The sequence below is a fragment of the Hyperoodon ampullatus genome, assembly GCF_949752795.1.
Source record: "Hyperoodon ampullatus genome assembly, chromosome: 2".
Lineage (NCBI taxonomy): Eukaryota > Metazoa > Chordata > Mammalia > Artiodactyla > Ziphiidae > Hyperoodon > Hyperoodon ampullatus.
In genome coordinates this window covers 36,857,761-36,881,862 of record NC_136915.1, presented here as the reverse complement: position 1 = coordinate 36,881,862, position 24,102 = coordinate 36,857,761, and the positions used below count along the sequence as shown (strand labels likewise).

The 24,102-nt window shown below is 38.5% G+C and overlaps 1 protein-coding gene across 13 annotated transcripts in view; it reads right to left on the bottom strand.

The window, feature by feature from the left end:
* Positions 1 to 15,066, bottom strand: part of ST3GAL3 (ST3 beta-galactoside alpha-2,3-sialyltransferase 3) — a gene marked incomplete at its 5' end in the record, with an annotated part of 200,612 nt that extends 185,546 nt beyond the window's left edge. For 11 of the 13 annotated variants that reach the window (XM_079697755.1, XM_079697757.1, XM_079697759.1 and 8 more), the window contains one exon: positions 14,952 to 15,066. In XM_079697755.1, coding sequence (XP_079553881.1) covers positions 14,952 to 15,066 — 115 coding nt within the window. Of the gene's footprint in view, positions 1 to 14,885 lie in introns of all 13 variants that reach the window. The other 2 variants (XM_079697750.1, XM_079697751.1) reach the window with 1 other exon arrangement.
* Between the last annotated feature and the right edge of the window lie 9,036 nt (positions 15,067 to 24,102).

The following is a 24,102-nucleotide window of genomic DNA, read 5'->3' as shown; positions in this document are numbered from 1 at the left end:
GATTTTTGTACCTATGTTCATGAAGGATTCTGACCTATAATCTTGCCTTCTGTAATATATTTGTCATGTTTTGGTCAAGATTATGCCGGCCTCATAAAATGGATTGGGAAGTATTTCTTCCTGTATTTTCAGAGAGAGTTTGTGCAAGACTAGTATTAAACCCTTCCTTGAATGTAAATAGAATTCATCAGTGAAACTGTCTGAGCCTGAAGCCTTCTGATTATGAATCTAAGTTCTTTCATAGATAAAAAGCTACTCAAATTTTCTATTTCCTCTTCAGTCAGTTTTGGTAAGCTGTGTTTTCAAAGGAATTTGTCCATTTCACCTAAACTGTTAATTTTATTAGCATAATACTGGCCATAATATTCCCCAATTACCTTTCTACTGTGTGTAGGATCTGTAGTAATATTGCCACATCTCTTCCTAAGTTATGTTTTCTTTCTTATTTCCCTGATTTTTAAAAAAATTTATTTATTGTAATTAAAATATACATAAAATTTACCATTTTAACCACTTTTAAGAGTACAGTTCTATGATAATAAGCATATTCACACTGCTGCGAATCCATCACTACTATCCATCTCCAGAATATTTCACCTTTCCCAAATGAAACTCTGTACCCATTAAAAGCTGATTCTCCATTCCCCCCCTTCCTCCAGCCCCTGGCAACCGCCATTCTACTTTCTGTCTCTATGAATTTGACTACTCTAGGAACTTCATGTAATAGAATCATACAATATTGGTCCTTTAGTGCCTGGCTTATAAAATTTAGCACAATGAATTCAAAGTTCATCCATATAGCATGTGTCAAACTTTCTTTCCTTTTTAAGGTGAAATAATATTCCACTGTATGTATATACCACATTTTGTTTATCTATTCATCCGCTGATGAACACTTGGGTTGCTTCTACCTTTTGAAAATTGTGAATAATGCTGTTATGAACACATGTGTACAAATATCTGTTCAAGTCCTTGCTTTCATTTCTTTCTGGTATATACCCAGAAGTACAAATGCTGGATCATATGGTAGTTTTATTTTTAATTTTTTCAGAAATCATCGTATAATTTTCCATAGCAGGTAGACTTAGGAATGCAAGTAGAATGCATTTTACATTCCCACCAGCAATGCAACAAGGATTCCAATTTCTCCACATCCTTGCCAATACCTGTTATTTTGTATTTGATAATAACCATCCTAATGAGTGTGAAGTGGTATTTCATTGTGGTTTTGGTCTGCATTTTCCTAATGATTAGTGATGTTGAGCATGTTTTCATGTGTTTATTAGTTACTTATATATCTCCTTTGGAGAAGTGTCTATGCAAATCCTTTGTCCATTTTTGAATCAGGTTTTTTAATTGTTGGGTTGTAGGAGTTCTTTATATATTCTGGATAGCAATCCTTTATCAGATACATGATTTGCAAATATTTTTTCCCTTTCCATGGGTTGCCTTTTCATGCTGTTGATAGTGTCGTTTGATGCAAAAAAGTTTCAACTTGAAGTCCAATTTGTCTATTTTTTCTTTTGTCGTTGATGCTTTTGGTGTCATCCATGATTATTCTTGTTAGGAATTTATCAATTTTCTTAATTTTTTCAAAGCACCAAATATTGGTTTTGTTAATTTTCTCAATTGTTTGTTTTCTATTCCTTTGATTTCTGTTATATCTCCATCATTTATTTTCTTCTACTTACTCTGGATTAAATTTACCCTTCTTCTTTTAGCCTTTTAAGGTGGAAATGGAGATCACTATTTTTAAGACTTTCTTCTTTTCTAATGTAGTCATTTAAAGCCATAAGTTTTCTTCTAAGCATTGTTTTTGCTGTACCCAACAAATTTTAATATATTTTCATAATCATTCAGTTTAAAATATTTTCTGTTTTCTCTTATGTCTTCTTATTTAATATATAAGTTACTTAAGAGCTTGTTTAGTAGGCAAATATTTGAGGAGGCATCAACCTCTTTCTGTAAAGGCCAGATAATAAATATTTTAGACTTTGCAGGCCAGATAGTCTCTGTCACAATTATTCAATGTGTGTAGAAAAGGGAACCCTCTTACACTGTTGGTGGGAATGTAAATTGGTACAGCCACCATGCAGAACAGTATGGAGGTTCTTTTAAAAACTAAAAACAGAGCTACCATATGATCCTGCAATCCTACTCCAAGGCATATATCCAGAGAAAACCATAATTCAAAAGGACACATGAGGGCTTCCCTGGTGGCGCAGTGGTTGAGAGTCCGCCTGCCGATGCAGGGGACATGGGTTCGTGTCCCGGTCCGGGAAGATCCCACATGCCGCGGAGCGGCTGGGCCTGTGAGCCATGGCTGCTGAGCCTGCGCATCCGGAGCCTGTGCTCCACAATGGGCGAGGCCACAACAGTGAGAGGCCCGTGTACCGCAAAAAAAAAAAAGAAAAAAGGACACATGCACCCCAATGTTCATAGCAGCACTGCTTACAATGGCCAAGATGTGGAAGCACCCATTGACAAATGAATGGATAAAGAAGATGTGGTATATTTATACACTGGAATATTACTCAGCCTTGAAAAAGAATGAAATAATGCCATTTGCAGCAAAACGGATGGACCTAGAGATTATCATACTAAGTGAAGTAAGCCAGACAAAGACAAATAACATATGATATTGCTTATATGTGGAATCTGAAAAAAAACGATAACATGAACTTATGTACAAAACAGAAACAGACTCACAGACACAGAAAACAAACTTACGGTTACCAAAGGGGAAAGGGTGAGGGATAAATCAAGAGTTTGGGATTAACATATATACACTACAATATATAAAACAGATAAACAACAAGGACCTACTGTATAGCACAGAGAACTATACTCAATATTTTGTAATAACCTATAAGGGAAAAGAACCTGAAAAAATATCTATATGTGTATATAATTGAATTACTTTGCCATATACATGAAACTAACACAACATTGTAAATCCACTATACTTCAATAAAACTAATTTTTAAAATATTGCCATTGTAGCACAAAAGTAGCAATAGACAATATGTAAATGAATTGACATGGTTGTGTTCTGATAAAACTTTACAGAAACAGACAGCAGGCTGGATTTGGCCTGCAAGATTTAGTTTGCCTGTATCTGTACTTACTGTCTTATTATTATTGACTTCTGATTTAATTCCATCATAACCATAGAATATACTCTGTAAGATTTCAATTTTTTAAAATGTATTAAGACTTATTTTATGGCCTAGTATCAACCTAAATGAACACTCTGTTTACACTTGAAAAGAATGCATGTTCTGCCGTTATTGGGTAAAGTGTTCCATAAATTTCAATTAGGTAGAAGCAGCTGATAGTGTTGCTTAGACCTCCTATAGCCATACAGATTTTTTGAATTGTTTTATTAATTACTGACAGACGAGGGGTATTAATATATTTGAACATGATTGGGGAATCGTCCTTTTCTCCCTTTAGTCTTATTAGTTTCTGCTTAATGAGGTGTGATACTCTGTTATTAGGTACATACATATTTATATATGTCTTCCTGGTGAATTGCTCCTTTTATCGTTATGTAATGACCCTCTCTAATCTCTTGCAAACTCTTTGTCTTGAAGTATAATTTGCTGAAATTAATATAGCTGTGCCAACTTTCTTATGCTTATTATTTTCCATCCTTTACTTTGAACCTGTGTCTTTAAATTTAAAATATATGTCTCATATTAGGACATAGTTAGATTATGCTTCGTTAACCATTCTGACAGTTTCTGCCTTTAACTGGAGTTTTAATCCATTCACATTTAAATGTAATTATTTATATAGTAAGGATGAAGTCAACTGTCTTATCATTTGTGTTCCATTTCTCCCTTCTGTTTTTTTCTTCTTACATGGCTATTTTCTGGGGTTAACTGAATTTTTTTAGTGCTCCATTTTATTTCTTCTATTGATTTCTTAGATATAAACCTCTTTTCGTTATTTTTTTTACTAGTTGTTCTACTAAGGAATACCACACCCTTCACTTATCAGAGTCTATACAGAGTCAATATAATACCTCTCTGCATATGACATTTCATACTTCTGACTTTACCCTTTACTCACTTTATATGCAATATTCCTATTTCCCATTTCTTATTTCCTGTTCACAAATGTAATAATCTTACAACACTAAAATTCCATTTACTCACCCCCCACTCCTTATGCAAGTGTTGTCCTATCTTTTATTTCACCACATGTTCTCAATCTCACTTTACAGGGTGACTATTTTTGCTTTAAGCAATTAGTTGTCTTTTAAGCAAGCTATGAGGAGAAAGGAAAAAGAGTCTCTTATATTTGCCCACTATTTATCATGTCCAGTGATCTTCATTTGTTCCTGTAGATCCAAGTTTCCATCTGGTATCACTTCCCACTGGCCTAAAGGATATCCTTTAGCATTCTTTTGTTATACAGTTCTGCTAGCAACAAATTCTCTTAACTTTTCTTTATTTGAAAATGTCTTTATTTCATCCTCATTTTTTCTTTTTTTTTTTTTTTTTTGCGGTACGCAGGCCTCTCACTGTTGTGGCCTCTCCCGTTGTGCAGCACAGGCTCCGGATGCACAGGCTCAGTGGCCATGGCTCACGGGCCCAGCCGCTCCGCGGCATGTGGGATCTTCCTGGACCGGGGCACGAACCCGTGTCCCCTGCATCGGCAGGCGGACTCTTAACCACTGCGCCACCAGGGAAGCCCCATCCTCATTTCTGAAGGATGTTTTCCTTACATAAAGAATTCTGGGATGACAGGTTTTTGGTATTTTTCTTTCAACATTTAAAGACCTTTCATTGTGTTCTGATCTTTATAGCGAAAGGTCAGTGGAATTTCTTACCCCGATATGTAACGTCTCCTTTTCTCTGTCTGCTTTCAAGATTTTCACTTTATTTTTATTTATTTTATTTTTGGCTGCGTTGGGTCGTCGTTGCTGCATGCAGGCTTCCTCTAGTTGCGGTGAGCAGGGGCAACTCTCCATTGCGGTGTGTGGGCTTCTCACTGCTGTGGCTTCTCTTGCTGCAGAGCATGGGCTCTGTGCGCATGGGCTTCAGTAGCTGCTGCATGCGCGCCCTAAAGCACGCGGGCTTCAGTAGTCGCAGCACGCGGGCTCAGTAGTTGTGGCTTGCAGGCTCTAGAGCGCAGGCTCAGTAGCTGTGGCGCACAGGCTTAGCTGCTCCACGGAATGTGGGATCTTCCCGGACCAGGGATCGAACTCGTGTCCTCTGCACTGGCAAGCGTATTCTTAACCACTGCACCACCAGGGAAATCCCCACTTTAGTTTTAGATTTCAGAAGTTTGACTGTGATGTAACTAGATTTCCTCTCTCCCCCAAAATGTATCCTTAAGAGTTTGCTGAGGGCTTCCCTGGTAGCGCAGTGGTTGAGAGTCCGCCTGCCGGTGTAGGGGACACGGGTTCGTGCCCCGTTCCGGGAAGATCCCACATGCCGCGGAGCGGCTGTGCCCGTGAGCCATGGCCGCTGAGCCTGCGCATCCGGAGCCTGTGCTCCGCAACGTGAGAGGCCCATGTACTGCAAAAAAAAAAAAAAAAGAGTTTGCTGAGCTTCTTAGATCTGTAAGTTAATTTGTTTCCACCAAATTTAGGAAGTTTTCAGCCATCATTTCTTCAAAATTTTTTCTGCCCAATTCTCATATATATTAGAAAATTTTATATTGTCCCACAGGTCCCTGAGGCTCTGTTCATTTTTCTTCAATTTTTTTTTTCTGTGGTTCAGACTGGATAATTTCTATTGCACTCTCTTCAAGTTCATTGACTTCTTCTGTTTTATCCAGTCTACTGTTAAATGAAATATTCATTTCTGTTCCTATACTTTTCAGTTCTAGAATTTGCATTTGGTTCTTCTTTATAGTTTCTACTCATCTGCTAAGACTACTTATTGTTCACCGTATTTCTTTTTATTCTTCAGATTATCCATAATAGCTACTTTTCTGCTAAGTCCAATATCTGGGCCATCTTACCAAGACTTGGGGGTTTTTCCTTGAATATGGATTGCATTTTCCTGTTTGTTTGTATGTAACTTCTTATTGAACACTGGACACTGTGGATATTACATGTAGAAACTATGAGTACTATTATCTTCCTCTGAAGAGTGTTGATTTGTATTTTAAGAGGCAGTTCAGGCACTTCCCTGGCAGTCCAGTAGTAAGGACTCCACACTTCCACTGCAGGGGGCATGGGTTCGATCCCTGGTTGGGGAACTAAGATCCCACATGCCACATGGTGTGGCCAAAAAAAAAAAAAAAAAAAAGAGGCAGTTCAATTACTGCCTGACCACCCTAAACTTATGTAGCCATGATTTTATGCTATGTTTAGTGTAGATCTGAGGAAAGTCCGTGGTGTTTCAGACTTCTCTAACTTGATGGGACTCATCTACTTAAGACTTAGCAATATGCATTTAAGGTTCCTCCACATCTTCTCATGCCTTCGATAGTTCATTTCTTGTTAGTGCTTAATAACATTCCATTGTCTGGATATACTACAGTTTAGTTATCCATTCAACTATTGAAGGACATCTTGGTTGCTCCAAAGTTTGGCAGTTATGAATAAAACATCATAAACATCCAAGTACAGGTTTTGGACACAGTTTTCAATTCATTTGGATAAATACCAAGGAATGTGATTGCTGGATCATAGAGCAAGTGTATATTTCATCTTGTAAGAAACTGCTAAACTGTCTTCCACAGTAGCTGTACCATTTTGCATTCCCACCAGCAATGAATGAGAGTTCTTGTTGCTCCACAACCTTGCCAGTATTTTGGCATTATCAGTGTTCCAGATTTTGGCCATTCTAATAGGTATATAGTGATATCTCATTGTTATTTTAATTTGCATTTCCCTGATGACATATGAGATAGAGCATCTTTTCATGTGCTTATTTTCCATCTGTATACATTCTTTGGTGAGGTCTTTGGTGCATTTTTAAATTGGGTTACCTGTGTTCTTATTGTTGAGTTTTAAGAGTTCATATATTTTGAATAACAATCCTTTATCAGATGTGTCATTTACAAATATTTTCTCCCAAGCTGTAGCTTGTTTTTTCATTCTCTTCACAGAGCAGAAGCTTTTAATTTTAACGAAGTCCAGTTTTTTAGTGCTTTCTTTCATGAACTGTGCCTTTGGTGTTGTATCTAAAAGGTCATCACCAAATCCAAGGTCATCTAGATTTTCTCCTCTATCTTCTAAAAATTTTATAGTTTTATGTTTTACATTTAGATCTGTGATCCATTTTGAGTTAATTTTTGTGAAAGGTATAATGTCTGTCTAGATTTGTTCTTGTTTTTGTTTTTGTTTTTTTGGTATATGGATGTCCAGTTGTTCCAGCACCACTTTGTTAAAAAGACTATCTTTTCTCCATTGTTTTTCTTTTGCTCCTTTGTCAGATATCAGTAGACTATATGTGGGTCTATTTCTGGGCTCTGTATCAGTGTTCCACTGATCTATTTGTCTAGTCTTTTGCCAATACCACACTATCTTGATTACTGTAGCTTTAGAGTAAGTCTTAAAGTCAGGTAATGCCAGTCCTCCAACTTTGTTGTTTTTGTATAAAATTGTGTTGGCTATTCTGGGCCTTTTGCCTCTTCATATAAACATTAGGATCAGTTAATATTCACAAAATAACCTGCTTGGATTTTAACTGAAATTGACTTGAATCTATAAATCAAGTTGGGAAGAGCTGACATGTTGACAATATTGAATCTCCCTGTCCATGAAAATGGAATATCTCTCAATTTATTTAGTTCTTTTTTTATGTTGTTCATCAAAGTGATAAAGTTTTCCTCATATAGATCTTGCACATACTTTATTAGATTTATACCTAAGTATTTTATTTTGGGTACTGTGTTTTTTTTTAATATAGTTTTTTTTTTTTTTTTTTTTGGCTGTGTTGGGTCTTCATTGCTGTGCATGGGCTTTCTCTAGTTGCAGCGAGCAGAGGCTACTCTTCATTGCGGTGCGCAGGCTTCTCTCACTGTGGCTTCTCTTGTTGCAGAGCACAGGCTCTAGGCACACGGGCTTCAGTAGTTGCAGCACACAGGCTCAGTAGTTGCGGCACATGGGCCCTAGAGCACGTGGGCTCAGTAGTTGCGGAACACGGGCTCTAGGGCGCACGGGCTTCAGTAGTTGTGGCACACGGCTTAGTTGCTCTGCGGCATGTGGAATCTTCCCGGACCAGGGCTCGAACCCATATCCCCTGCACTGGCAGGCGGATTCTTAACCAGTGCACCACCATGGAAGTCCCTTTGGTACTGTGTTCTTAATTTCAAATTCCACTTGTTCATTGATGGCTTATAGGAAAGTGATTGACTTTTGTATATTCATCTTGTATCCTGCATCCTTCCTATAAATGCGTACTAGTTCCAGGAGTTTTTTTTGTCAATTCTTTTGGATTTTCTACATAGACAATTATGTCATGTGTGAACAAAGACAGTTTTATTTCTTCCTTCCCTATCCATATAGCTTTTATTTCCTTTTCTTGTTTTACTGCACTAGCTAAGACTTCCAGTACAATGGTGAAAAGGAGTGGTGAGAGGGGACATCATCGCCTCATTCCTGATCTTAGTGGAAAAGCTTCTATTTTCTCACCATTAAGTACGATGTTAGTTGTAGGTTTTTGTAGATATGCTTTATCAAGTTGAGGAAATTTCCTTCTAATTCTAGTTTACTGAAAATTTTTATCATGACTTGGTATTGGATTTTTATCAAATACCCTTTCTACATCTATTGATATGATCATGTGATTTTTCTTCTGTAGCTTGTTGATGTGATGTATTACACTAATTGATTTTCAAATGTTGAACCAGCTTTGCATACCTGGAATTAATCCCACAATCATGGTGTATAATTCTTTTTATAGACTACTGGATGTGATAAGCTAATATTTTATTGAGGAATTTTGCATTTATGTTCATGAAGAGATACTGGTCTATAGTTTTTTTGTTCTATTTTTTTGTTTCTTGTAATGTCTTTGTCTGGTTTTGGTATTAGAGTAATGCTGGCCTCATGGAATGAGTTAGCAAATATTCCCTCTGCTTCTATCCTCTGAAAGAGATGACAGAGAATAGGCTTAATTTCTTTCTTAAAATTTGGTAGAATTCACCAGTGAACCCATGTGGGCCTGGTGCTTTCTGTTTTGGAAGGTATTGATTATTGATTCAATTTCTTTAATAAATATAGGCCTATTTTGGATTGTCAATTTCTTCTTGTGTAAGTTTTAGCAAATTGTGTCTTTCAAAGAATTGCTCCATCTTGTCTAGGTTATCAAATTTGTGGACATAGAGTTGTTCAGAGTATTTGTTTATAGTCCTTTTAACATCCATTAAATCAGTAGTGATGATCCCACTTTCATTTGTGATACTAGTAATTTGTGTCATCTCTCTTTTTTTGTTAGCCTGGTTAGAAGGTTATTGATTTATTGATCTTTTCAAAGAAACTGCTTTGGGTTTCACTGATTTTCTCTATTGTTCTGCTGTTTCAATTTCACTGATTTCTACTCTAATCCTTATTATTTCTTTTCTTCTGTGTGCTTTGGATTTAATTTGCTCTTCTTTTTCTAGTTTCCTAAGGCAGAAACTTAGATTACTGATTTTAGATCTTTCTTCTTTTCTAATATATGCCTTCAATGCTATAAATTTCCCTCTATTTTTGTTGCATCCCATGATTTTTGATCAGTTTTGTTTTCATTTTCATTTAGTTAAAAATGTTAAAAAATATTTCCTATATTTCTTCTTTGACCCATGTGTTACTTAGAACTGTGTTGTTTAATCTTCATGCATTTTAAGATTTTCTAGTTATCTTTCTTTTATTGATTTCTAGCTCAACTCTTTTGTGGTCTGAATATAATTTCTATTCTTGTAAATTTGTTAAGATGTGTTTTATGGAAAAAGAATGAGATACTGCCATTTGTAGCAACATGATGGACCTAGAGATTATCATATGAAGTGAAGTATGTCAGACAGAGAAAGACAAATATCATATGATATCACTTATATGTGGAATCTAAAATATGATACAAATGAACTTATTGACAAAACAGAGACAGACTCATAGATGTAGGAAAAAAACTTATGATTACCAAAGGTGAAAGGGGGGGATAAATTAGGAGATTGGGATTAACATATAAACACTACTATATATAAAATAGATAACTAATAAGGACCTACTGTATAGCACAGGGAATTCTACTCAATACTCTGTAATAACCTATATGGGAAAAGAATCTAAAAAAGAATGGATATATGTATATGTATAACTGATTCACTTTGCTGTACACCTGAAACTAACACAACATTGTAAATCAACTATATCCAATAAAAATAAAATAAATTAAATAAAATATGATACAAATGAACTTACTGACAAAACAGAAACAGACTCACAGACATAGAAAACAAACTTATGGTTACTAAAGGGAAAAGGGGAGGACGGATAAATTAGGAGTCTGGTATTAGCAGGTACAAACTACTATATATAAAATAGATAAACAACAAGGTCCTACTGTATAGCATAGGGAACTATATTCAATATCGTGTAATAAACTATAATGGAATATATGTCTGTGTGTGTATATATACATAAAACTGAATCACTCTGCTGTACACCAGAAATGAACACAACATTGGAAATTAACTATACTTCAAGAAAAAAAAAAATGTGTTTTATTGCCCAGAATGTGGTCTATCTTGAATGTTGCATGAGCTTGAGAAGAAATGTGTATTCTGTTTTTGTTAAGTGAAGCAGTCTATAGGTGTCAATTATATCCAATTGATTGATGGTGTTATTGAGTTCAATTAGGTTCTTACTGATTTCCTGCCTGCTGGATCTGTCAATTTCTAACAAAGAGGTACTGTAGTCTCCAACTATGATAGTGGATTCATCTAGTTCTCTTTGCAATTTTATAATTCTCGCTTCACATAGTTTGAGGCTCTATTGTTAGGTATATACACATTAAGAATTTTTATGTCTTCTTGGAGAACTGACCCCTTTATCATTATGTAATGCCTTCTTTATCAGTGATAACTTTCCTTGCTTTGAAGCCTGCTTTGTCTGAAATTAATACAGCTACTCCTACTTTCTGTTGACTAGTGTTACCATAGTATATTTTTCTCCATCTACTTTTAACTTATATGTGTCTTTATAATTAAAATGGGCTTCCTGTAGACAACAGACAGTTGAGTCTTGTTTTCTGATCCAATCTCTGTCTTTTAATTGGTGCATTTAGACCACGGATGTTCAAAGTGATTACTGATATATCTGGAGTAATATGTACCATATTCATTACTGTTTTCTATTTGTTGCCCTTATTCTTTGTGCCTATTTTTATCTTCTGCTCTTTTTATGCCTTTTGTGGTTTTAATTGAGCATTTTAAGATTCCACTTTCTTTCCTTTTTCAGCATACTGGTTATACTTTTTAAACTTTTCTTAGTGGTTGCCCTGTATTCACCTCTCTCTCCAGCCTTGTTGGCAGCAGTTTGCCTGTGTGCTCCCCTCTCTTATAGAGCAAAGAAGAGTTGAATTTTCAGTCTGTTTGTGTTTCACTTCTTAGGTCACAGTGGCAACTTCCAAGCTCCTAAACATGCAAAACAGGAAACCTCAAGCTACAGAACTTTTTAAAATACATTGATAACTAGACCAATCTCATACAGGAAGCCTTTAGGTTAAGCGTTTGACTCAAGTCCTGGCAATCTGACTAAGCCTTGGCCATCTGTAGCTCTAAACTGCTCAAAACAAAACAGTTTGCATCCTTCTACAACATGCCTTGGAATTAATTAAATCTTAAAATTTTCTAGTTGGAAGGGATTCCATGCTCTAACATGGCATTTCACACAGACCTCCCTTTTAGAACATGACATATTATAATAGTTGTTTTATTTCTTTCTCACGTTATAGGTTGAGAGCATAAAGTCTATATTCTTCTTATATCCAGTTTACACAGAACAGTTTGTGGGCCATAATATGAACATACGGCTTATTGAATGAATAATTTAATAATAAAAAACTCTAGACTCCTCTTCTTCCACCCTCCCACCATGAAGGAATTCCAATTCTTAATCTTGGTTAAGTCATAAATAGTATAAAAATTAAGGAAAAATAACGCTAAAGACATTTATTTTTCAAGCTTGGAAATGCCCTATAAGCTCTGCAGATGAGAGACATACAAACCCTTGATCACTGAGCCTCTCTGAAGCCTCAGTTTCTACATTTGTAAAAGAGGATAATAATAATCAATAAAAACTATGAGATTATGAATATAAAGCTCCCGTGTTACAATACAGACATATAGTAGACACTCAACAAATTATTATTTTCATTTCATTATTATCGGCATCATCATCAATACTGTTAAACCAACACCTAAATTTCAGTACACAGCAGTCATCTGCTTTGGAAGCTCCTTCAGCCTGACCTTGTTTATTGAGTAAAGGTAAACAAGGTAAAAGTAAAGGTAAACCCTGACTTGGTAAGCCATCAAGGTTGGACATTATTCTCTGATATGACAGTACAGAAATAATATGCTATAGTAAGAAGGTCTAAACAACCTATTCAAAGTCAAATATCTGAAAGACTTGAGAGTCAGAATAACAGAAAAGATGCAGATAGCGGTTAGTCAGCTAACAACTAACTCAAAGGATAGCAGATAACTACTAACAAACTACGGAAGCCTACAGAACATGAACAGCACCTGTCACCTTCAACCTAATAAACCCCTTTGTCGCCTGGAGGACTTTTTCTCTTTCTCTTTCCCTTCCCCCCTTATTTTCCTTCCCTTTTCTTCATCCACCTCCATCCTGATACTCTCTACTATTTCTTCTCTGAGTCTCTCTCTTCTCTGTTTTTACCAACTACGATACAGAATTAAACCTTATCCTTAGTATTTATTATACTTTTCAGTAAAATAACGAACATAGGTTTTAAAGAAAATCAGGACTCAATTCCAGTTCTAATATTTAGCTATGTAACTTGGGTAAATTAATTAAACTAAATACTTCAGTTTGCTCAAATGGAAAACAGGGATAATAATAGCATCTTCACATGGTTATAGTAAGAAGTAAATTAAATTTGTCAATTATCTAGCCTAAAACCTGACACACAACAGGTGTTCCATAAAGTTAATGTTTTTCTCAATTTCTCTAGGAAAAAATTATCTAATCCTTGATTATGTCTTCCACTGTAGCTCTTAACAGAAAAGGAGACCCCTCCTTCCTTGTACATATTTCCACCTTTTTTATGAATACAGATGAATCCATCCATTACAGATATGGACAATGTCTCTAACTACAGAATTTTACACTGCACTGATATAAACACCCCTTACTCTGGGTCATCTCCTTGATTTTAAAAATAAGTTGGAACAGAAAAATATAAATAAACCCTGGAAACACAAAGTAATTAGTGATAATTATAAGCTATGCATTTAAGAGGCACTTAAACATTACATATAAAATAATATATGAAAGATATAACACTATACTTTTTAAATTGGCTTGAAACTGCTTCAGTAGTTTGGGCCATGTGAGAAAATAATGAACTACTTCATAGGAACAGTTCCCACGTTAAGGAGTCAATACAGTAACAGGCCAATTGCCAGTTGCCTCTTCCAACTCATTCTAACTCAGTTTAACCTCTTATCTAGAGCCTGACTCTATTCTCAAGTGAATTCCACACTGGTATCCAGTAGGTGTTTGTAAAAATAAAACTATTTTAGAGAAGAGGCATTAGGAATCAGAACAGACTACCCAAATTTTCCTGCACCCAGCTCAGACAGCCATCAGACAAAAGAATCAAAAGGAAAGCTACGTGTCATCACCGTGTGACACTTGAAGCTACAGCCAAGAAGACAGTGTGGAGAGGCTGGTGTAGCTCAGTGCAAGCTCTTCAATTGCAAACCCCAAACCACAGCACAGGCAACGCCGGGTGAACCGGAACCAAGTTGGTGTTGGGGGAGGGTGTCAGGAAGCCCTACAGAAAACAGTGTACCACATGAGAATGACTACAAATGGGAGAAAGGGATTAGAAGTTACTGGGTAGGGGAAAAGCCATTATTCTATTCAAGTACAAGTTCAGTACCAGCAAGGGCTAAAAAGATTAAGTAGACAAAATTTCTTTAGGGAAACTAAAACAAAGACAGTATTAAATTAAAAACTGGGGCTTCCCTGGTGGCACAGTGGTGAAGAATCCGCCTGCCAATTCAGGGGACATGGGCTTGAGCCCTGGTCCGGGAAGATCCCACGTGCCACGGAGCAATTAAGCCTGTGTGCCACAACTACTGAGCCTGCGCTCTAGAGCCCGCGAGCAACAACTACTGAGCCCGTGAACCACAACTACTGAAGCCCACGCACCTAGAGCCGTGCTCCACAACAAGAGAAGCCACAGCAATGAGAAGCCCGCGCACTGCAACGAAGAGTAAGCCCCGATCGCCACAACTAGAGAAAGCCCGCGCGCAGCAACGAAGACCCAACACAGCCAAAAAAAAATAATAAATTAATTATTTTTTAATTAAAAAAATTTAAAAATAAAAACTGAAAATCCAAGGAAAAGGTAAAGATGAATGCTTTAAGGTCATTAAAAAACCAACTGCAATAGCAAGCCCTAAGGCAGTAACTGGCAAATGGGAGTGGCAATAAAGTATAATAATTTTAAAAGAACAACATTCGAGAACCAGAAGTACTGGTATGGTTTGGGTTTTTATTGAAGAATAGCATGTTTTCCTTGAGTTCATAAAAGGATTTGCCATGGCATGCAGTTTTTAAAACACTTCAAAGTTCTCAGTCTAGAGCAACAAAAGTGGTAGGCAGTTTCTAAGCCTAAGTCCCAGGAATGCTCAGTTTACTATCACTGCCCATCTCTGAAGAATATGAGAGCAGCCACAGGAAAACCCAGTAACTGATCTGCAGCAGGCTTTTTCTGGGGGTAGGCTAGAGTGACCATACTTACTGGAGTCCTCCCACTGGAATAAATGTAGCTTCCACGCAGAATAATACAAAAATCCCAGTACCAGAAAAAGGCAGAGGGCTAGCAGCAGATTGCGTACAAATACCAAGAGTCCCATCTTCACATGATTTACGATTTCCTACATGACCTAAAAAAAAAAAAACCAAAAAACAATTTAGGTCTTAACTGATAAAGCAATCATCTTATTGATATACTCTACCTTAAAGTAAGTATTTATAGGAGAATTTCCAAATGAAGAACCACCTAGAATTACCACTGAGTTGATGACCTGGCATCCTCCAACCCGCTCAAAGAACAGCTTCACCATCAGTCAGCATCGAACCCAGAAATCAGCAGTCATCCTTGTGTCCCTCCTCTCGCTCATTCCTGACACCCAATCAATGACCAAACTCTGGCAAGTCTAACCTCCCAAATAAATCTCAAATCACACCCCCTTCCCACCATCACTACCCTAGCCCATGCCACCACTGTATTCCCACAAGTTTCCATGCCTCCAAATTTGCACTCTCCCAAATCCATCTTCCACACAGCACACGGAACAGTCTGTTAATAACACAGAGTCTAACATTACCTCCCTGCTTAAACCCCTTTGTATTAGTATTCTACTGCTGCTCTTACAAATTATCACAAACTCAACAGCCTGAAACCACTCAAATTTACTATCTCAGAGCTCTGAAGGCCAAAATTCCAGCTATAGTGTGGCTCAGCAGGGTCCTCTGCATAAGGTGTCACAAGGCCAAAACCAGGGGCTGAGCAGGGCTGCATTCCTTTCTGGAGACTCTGGAGATAAACGTACTTCCAAGTTCCTTCAGGCTGTAGGCTGAATTCAGTTTCTTGCAGCTGTAGGGCCCAAGTCCCTGTCTCCTTGCTGGTTATCAGACAGTGTTTGCTCCTGTGTTCCTCCTCCTGTTTTCCACGTGGTACATTTCAGCAGTGGTGGGTTAAATCCCTCTTACTCTGATCTCACCAACTTCCCCTTCTACCACATCTTGCTTCTGTTTCCAGCCGGAAAAACTTCCTTGCTTTTCAGGCTCATGCAATTAGATTGGGCCCACTCGAATAATCCAGGATAACCTCCCTACTTTAAGCTCTGTAGCCTTAATTTCACGTGCAAAGTCCCTTTTGCCATGTAAAATAACACGTTTACAGATGATTAGCGTGTGGACGTCTTTGGTTGTTGTTTTTTCTTCTTTTTTTTTTTTTTTTTGGCCACGCCGTGCAGCATGCAGGATCTTAGTTCCCTGACCAGGGATCGAACCCACGCCCCCTACAGTGGAAGCACACAGTCCTAACCACGGGACCGCCAGGGAATTCCCACATGTGGACATCTTTGAGGGACCATTCTGTCTAACAGAACTTTCATTAAATTCTCAATTCCTTTAAAATAAAGTAATTGCTCCTTAGAGTCTAGTAGCTTCTGATTGCACCCCTATTTACTCTCCAAACATCTCTTGCTTCTCCCAACCTCATTTGTATCCTATGCTCTAGCCCCTCTTCTTTCTAGTCACTGAACATTTCTTGTTGTTTCTCTCCTCAAGGTCTGTCTGGAATACATTCTCCACTACCTATTTCACCTGCTGCACATTCTTTGATACTCACCTTAAATGTGGCATCAGCCAAGAAGACTTCCTAGGAGCACCCTTCCCAAACCCCACTCAGATATCTTAGTCATGAAATAATCTATGAGAAATATTATAAATATTATAATCTATGTATAAATATTATAAATGAAGTGATAAAGAGCTAGCACTTGCAGACTATATAACTGTCCACCTAGAAAAGCCAAGAGAATCAACCGAAAAATCATTAGAACCAATAGAAAATTCAATAAAGTAGGTGATTATATGATTTACTTACAAAAATCAACAGATTCTTAAAAACTATACCAGCGATAACCAATTAAAAAATGTAAGGGGAAAAATTCCACTCATGATGGCAACAAAATCTATAAAATATCTAAAACTAAACTTCAGAAGAAATGAACAAGATTTTCACCAAAGGACATAAAAGATCCAAATAAATAAACAGACATAACAGTTTCCCAAGTGAGAAGATTCAATATTGGAAACATGGCAGTTCTCCTGAAATGTCAGTTCTCTATAAATTTAGTCTAACTCCAGTCAAAACCCATGATTTCTTTAAACTTAGATCTAATGTTAATCTGAAGAGTTCATGCCCAAGAAGAATGAAGAAATTTTTTTAACGAACAATAATGAGGGCTTCCCTCGTGGCACAGTGGTTAAGAATCCGCCTGCCAATACAGGGGACATGGGTTCGAGCCCTGGTCCGGGAAGATCCCACATGCTGTGGAGCAAGTAAGCCTGTGTGCCACCACAACTACTGAGCCTGCGCTCTAGAGCCCACGAGCCACAACTACTGAGCCTGTGTGCCACAACTGCTGAAGCCCGTGCGCCTAAAGCCCGTGCTCTGCAACAAGAGAAGCCACCGCAATGAGAAGCCCGCATACCTCAATGAAGAGGAGTCTCCGCTCACTGCAGCTAGAGAAAGCCCGCGTGCAGCAAGAAAGACGCAACGCAGCCAAAAATAAATAAATAAATAATTTTTTTAAAAAAAGAAAAATAATGAAATGAGGATTTGCCTTACTATATTAAAACCAACTCAAAGCTATAATTATTAAGCTGGATGAATACTGGCACAGGAAAAGACAAAGAGATCAATGGAACAGAATAGAGTCCAGAAATGAGCTCTCAATAAACAGATACAGATATGGATATATACACATACACACATACAGAAATGAATTTATCCATATATTTGAATTTACAATAAGTATATAAGTTTGTTTAAAAACATATGACAGGATACATAGCTAACTGTTGATGTGGTTACCTCTAAGAAATAGGACAGGACAATGAAAAGTACTTTTCCCTTCGTACACTTTGAATTAAATTTGTTACGTCACAAGTGCTGCCTCTATAATTTTGAATATTTAAAAAATGAAACATAAATGAATGGGACCTAATCAAACTTATAAGCTTTTGCACAGCAAAGGAAACCATAAACAAAATGAAAAGACAACCTACAGACTGGGAGAAAGTATTTGCAAACAATGTGACTGACAAGGTCTTAATTTCCAAAATATACAAACAGCTCATCAACTCAATAACAAAAAAACAAACAAACAACTCAATCCAAAAATGGGCAGAAGACCTAAATAGACATTTCTCCAAAGAAGACATACAGATATGGCCAATAGGCACATGAAAAGTTGATCATCATCGTTAACTATTAGAGAAATGCAAATCAAAACTTCAGTGAGGTACCACCTCACACCAGTCAGAATGGCCATCATTAAAAAGCCTACAAATAACAAATGTTGGAGAGGGTGTAGAGAAAAGGGAACCCTCCTACACTGTTGGTGGGAAATGTAAGATGATGCAGCCACTATGGAAAACAGTATAGAGGTTCCTCAAAAAACTAAAAACAGAGTTTCCATATGATCCAGCAATCCCACTCCTGGGCATATAACTGGAGAAAACTAATTCGAAAAGACACACGCACCCCAATGCTCACAGCATCACTATTTACAATGGCCAAGACATGGAAGCAACCTAAATGTCCATCGACAGATGAATGGATAAAGAAGATGTGGTGTATATATACACAATGGAATATTACTCAGCCATAAAAAGAATGCAATAATGCCATTTGCAGCAAGGTGGATGGACCTAGAGATTATCATACTACATGAAGAAAGAAAAAGACAAAACCATGATATCACTTGTAGGTGGAATCTAAAATATGACACAAATGAACTTATTTGCAAAACAGAAGCAGACTCAGAATATATACTTATGGTTATCAAAGGGCTAAGGGGGTGGGGGAGGGACAAATTAGGAGTTTGGGATTGGCAGATACAAACTACTACATATAAAATAGATAAACAACAAGGTCCCGGGCTTCCTTGGTGGCGCAGTGGTTAAGAATCCGCCTGCCAATGTAGGGGACACGGGTTCGAGCCCTGGTCCGGGAAGATCCCACATGCCGCGGAGCAACTAAGCCCGTGCACCACAACTACTAAGCCTGCACTCTAGAGCCCATGAGCCACAACTACTGAAGCCCATGTGCCTTGAGCCCGAGCTCCACAACAAGAGAAGCCACCACAATGAGAAGCCTGCATACTGCAACGAAGAGTAGCCCCCGCTCGCCGCAACTAGAGAAAGCCCGCGCACAGCAACAAAGACCCAGTGTAGGAAAAATAAATAAATAAAATTTATTTTAAAAAAAACAACAAGGTCCCACTGTATAGCACAGGGAACTGTATTCAATATCTTAATAAACCATAATGGAAAAGAATATGAAAAAGAATATATAAGCATATACTGGGTTGGCCAAAAAGGAAAAGGAAAAAAAAGCAAAAGGAAACCCAAACGAACTTTTTGGCCAACCCAGTATATAATACATATATATCTGAATCACTTTGCTGTACACCAGAAACTAACAAATTATAAATCAACTATATTTCGATTTTAAAAAATCAAATAACACATTGTAGAAATGTAAATTGGTATACTCTTTTAGGAGGAATTTGGAAGTACAGGTATCCCCTGCTTTTTTTTTTTTTTTTTTTTTTTGCGGTACGTGGGCCTCTCACTGTTGTGGCCTCTCCCACTGCGGAGCACAGGCTCCGGACGCGCAGGCTCAGCGGCCATGGCTCACGGGCCCAGCCGCTCCGCGACATGTGGGATCTTCCCGGACCGGGGCACGAACCCGTGTCCCCTGCATCGGCAGGCGGACTCTCAACAACTGCGCCACCAGGGAAGCCCTCCCCTGCTTTTTGAAAGCTCGCTTTACGCCACTTCGCTTCTATGAAAGACCTAAGTGAAACAAACCCGAAGAAGATTTTCGCTTTTATCAAAAGAGGTGAAAATAGCTTTCAGCATGTTTTGCATCCAGCGGTTATAGAGGCAGCGGGCACCCAGAGCAGCGAGAGTAGCACCACCAACCCCCTTTCCCAGGAAGTACACTCGGCATTTCTGCATCAAGCCACCATAGATAGTTTTGAATTCTATCTGTGAGCATCTGTGCTTTATCTTGATTTATTTTGTGCATCTGTTAGCAAGATGTGTCCTAAGGTATCAGAAAAGCCTAAGAGAACTTGTAAGGGTGCTATGCTCAGCATAAAAATGGACGTAATTAAGCATTTAGATTGTAGTGAACAAAATAAAGATGCGCTTGCTTCAAACGTTCCTGTGTCCACCATTCAAACTATTTACACTCAGAGAGAAAGAATATTGAAAGCTGCCGAAGTTACTACTGGTTGTGCTAGTAGGGAAGGGGTCTCTCTTAACTGGCAACCAGTAATGGATAAATTGGAAAGTCTGCTGCTTGAGTGGATTGATGGGTGTACAAAGCACAGTGTTGCATTAAGTGATCTTACACTTAAGGAGAAATCAGTCTTTTCAAAAAGCTGAAACGGAAAGCACTGGATGGGGAATTCTCTGGTGTTCCAGTGGTTAGGACTCCATGCTGTCACTGCTGAGGGCCCAGGTTCAATCCCTGGTTAGGGAACTGAAATCCCACAAGCTGCACAGTGTGGCCAAAAAAGAAAGAAAGAAAGAAAGAAAGCACTGGACAATGGTAATGAAAGTGTTACGAGAGTCAAATTTAAAGGCAGTCATGCCACCAAGAAGGGTGGGATAGGGAGGGTGGGAGGGAGATGCAAGAGGGAGGAGATATGGGGATATATGTATATGTATAGCTGATTCACTTTGTTATACAGCAGAAACTAACACAACATTGTAAAGCAATTATACTCCAATAAAGATGTTAAAAAAAAAAGAAATAAAGGTAGACATGGGTGGTTTCATTGGTTTTTGAGGTGAAGGCAGCTTCATAGCTTAAAAGTTACTGGAGCTGCTGAAAAGTTCCCAGAAGGTGGCTATTTACATAAGCAAGTGTTTAACTATGGCAAAGCTGTAATTTATTGGAAAAAATTGCTGAGCAAGACCTTTCAAGAGAAGAAAAGCAGACTAAGGGACACAAGGCATCAAAGGAGAGGTTTATCCTAACGCCTACTAATGACACCACTGGTGATGCTGTCCTAAGGCCTCAACTAATGTACCATTCAGAAAATCTGAGGGCACTTAAAGGCATTGATAAGAATATACTTCCTATTATGTTTCATTCACATCCAAGTGGTTGGAATACCCAAGTGATTTTTTTCTGAGTATATGAGTGGATACATTAGCCCTTCTGCTGAAAAATACTGTAGAGAAAATAACCTCCATAATAGGTGTCTTGTGGTTGTCAATAATTGTGCTGCTCATCCACCTGGCATTACCAAGTATAGCAGCAACATATGTGTTGTGTTCTTACCGCCAAGTATGACATTGTTGCTGCAACTGCGTGGCCAAGGCCTAATAGCCACAATTAAGGCTTACTGTATGCAAAAATGTGATGCATTTTATTATAAATGCCACTGACAGAGAGGGCAACTCCAGAGCACTATGAGAGATCTGGAAAACTTAAAACATAAAATTTGCAGGGGCTTCCCTGGTGGCGCAGTGGTTGAGAGTCCGCCTGCCGATGCAGGGGACACGGGTTCGTGCCCCGGTCCGGGAGGATCCCACATGCCGCGGAGTGGCTGGGCCCGTGAGCCATGGCCGCTGGGCCCGTGAGCCATGGCCACTGAGCCTGTGCGTCCGGAGCCTGTGCTCCACAGAGGGAGAGGCCACAACAGTGAGAGGCCCGTGTACCGCAAAAAAAAAAAAAAAAAAAAAACCATAAAATTTGCAATTGCTAGACTCACAGATATAGAGAACAAACAAGTGGTTACTAGTGGGGAAAGGGAAGGTGTGAGGGGCAATACAGGGGTAGAGGGGAAAAAAAAGTTATTATAGGATTATATGAAATCATGTGTGTGAAACTTGAAATGTAAAGCACTATAGAATATAAAGAATCTTTCATTCAATAAATAAATAAATAAAAATTAAACAAATAAATAAAATTGGCTACTGCTAAATCTGGAGATGCTTTCATTAGGCTAAAAGTCTTGGTGGGAATTGGCATTTGGAAGAGACTGTGTCCTGAAGTAATGAGCAATTTTAAAGGCTTCAAATCAACAATAAATATGGCAACAGTGACTATGGCTAAGGAGGCTGGGTTTGTGGAAGCTGATAAAGATGTTGAAGAGGTTTTAGCATCCCATGACCAAGAACTGACACACCAAGAGCTGATGCAACTGCAAGAGTAAAAGATATAGGTTGAAACTGAACTCAGTAGCAAATAGTCCATGAGTGAAGTCAACCAGAAACTGAATGTAAAGCACTTACGTGAGATTTTCACTATTAACGACAGTGCTGCAATGATTGCAGAAAAGTATGACTTTAATTTTGAAAGGACACACAAGTTTAGGGCAGGTTTGCAGGATGTTTTGAGTGTCTATAAAGAATTGTATGATAGAAAAATGCGTGAGGCTAAGCAATCAAGCATACTGTCCTATTCAAGCCTGTCACATCAGCCACAGCAGACAATGAACCTCAACCTTTGACATCAAGGCAGACAGCCATAGAAGGTGTAGACATAAGTGACCTGCCTGGTCTGATGGATTCAGACAATGATGAGATGTTGAGAAATAACCCTCTTCCTCTCTCTCCTACACCCTAGTCTCCTATACTTCCCACCACCCCAACCTCCAATGATTCAGCCTAACACACCATCACCACCACCTCTAAGCCTTCCAGTGTGCTTGTTGTCTTCCTGACTCTGGTGAGGGAAACTACACCATAAATACATTATTTCTATTTTATACAGGCTATGTATTTATCATGTCATTCCTGCTTTTACTATACGTTAGTGTTATTTTAGGTTTTAACTGTTATTTGGCATGATTTGGTAAGTTATCTTTTGGGTCTGGGAACACTCAAAAAGTTTTCCATATAAATTAATGGTACTTGCTTCTTCACTTTCTACCGTTTTAGCTTACGAAAGGTTTCATAGGAATATTCTACTTTCAGATAGCAGGGGAAACCTGTATCTGTTGAAATTTACAACATTCACACACCTTGACTCCACATTTCTATTTCTATGACTTTTTTCCAAGAGTAACACTCCAACAACTATTTTAAAAGATAAGTATCAGTACATGGATGTTTATTAGCAACACTGATTATAAGAGCAAAATACTAGAAACAACTCAAATGTCCATCGATAGGGAACCAGACAAATACATTATGGTACATGTACACAATGATATTTATATCATTGCTATCACTGAGGTCTTGGCAGGAAGTAGACAGCACATGAAAAGGAGTTAACCAAAGGAATTAATGACAAGATTTTTTGTAGGGTTAGTGGAACTACCCAGGGGCAGTGACACATCCAGGAACTAGCAACAATAGGAAGCTACTCCTACCTTGGAGCTGAAAAGGCAAAGAGAAAGGGAGATACTGGAGCCCAGCAAGAGCTGGCTGGAGAAGAGAGGCCAGCCAACAGGAGCAGGGGCCACAGAGGAACACATCTGCTACTACAGCCATGGCAAGGGACAGTAGGGGACAGTAAATACTCTGACTTCTCTCACCACTGGTCCTCTGATCGCCATCAGTGCCTTTCATCAGCTGATCCCAACTGGAAGCCAGAAGGCAAGGAAGCCCAGATGGTACAGTTTGTAGATGTCAGCCACCAGCACACAGAGGAAAGAAGGTGGACAATGGATTTTTTTTTTTTTTTTGGCTGCATTTGGTCTTCGTTGTTGCGCGTGGGCTTTCTCTAGTTGCAGCGAGCAGAGGCTACGTTTCGTTGTGGTGCATGGGCTTCTCATTGCGGTGGCTTCTCTTGCTGCGAAGCACGGGCTCTAGGCACACAGGCTTCAGTAGTTGTGGCACACGGGCTTCAGCAGTTGTGGCGCACGGGCTTCAGTAGTTGTGACATGCAGGCTTCAGTAGTTGTGGCTCACGGGCTCTAGAGCTCAGGCTCAGTAGTTGTGGTGCACAGGCTTATTTGCTCCGTGGCACATGGGATCCTCCCGGACCAGGGCTCGAACACATGTCTCCTGCATTGGCAGGTGGACTCTCAACCACTGCGCCACCAGGGAAACCCTACAATGGATTGATGAAGGCAGGAAAATAACAAGTATAGAATATGATGTAACAGTTAACAGAATGAGACACAC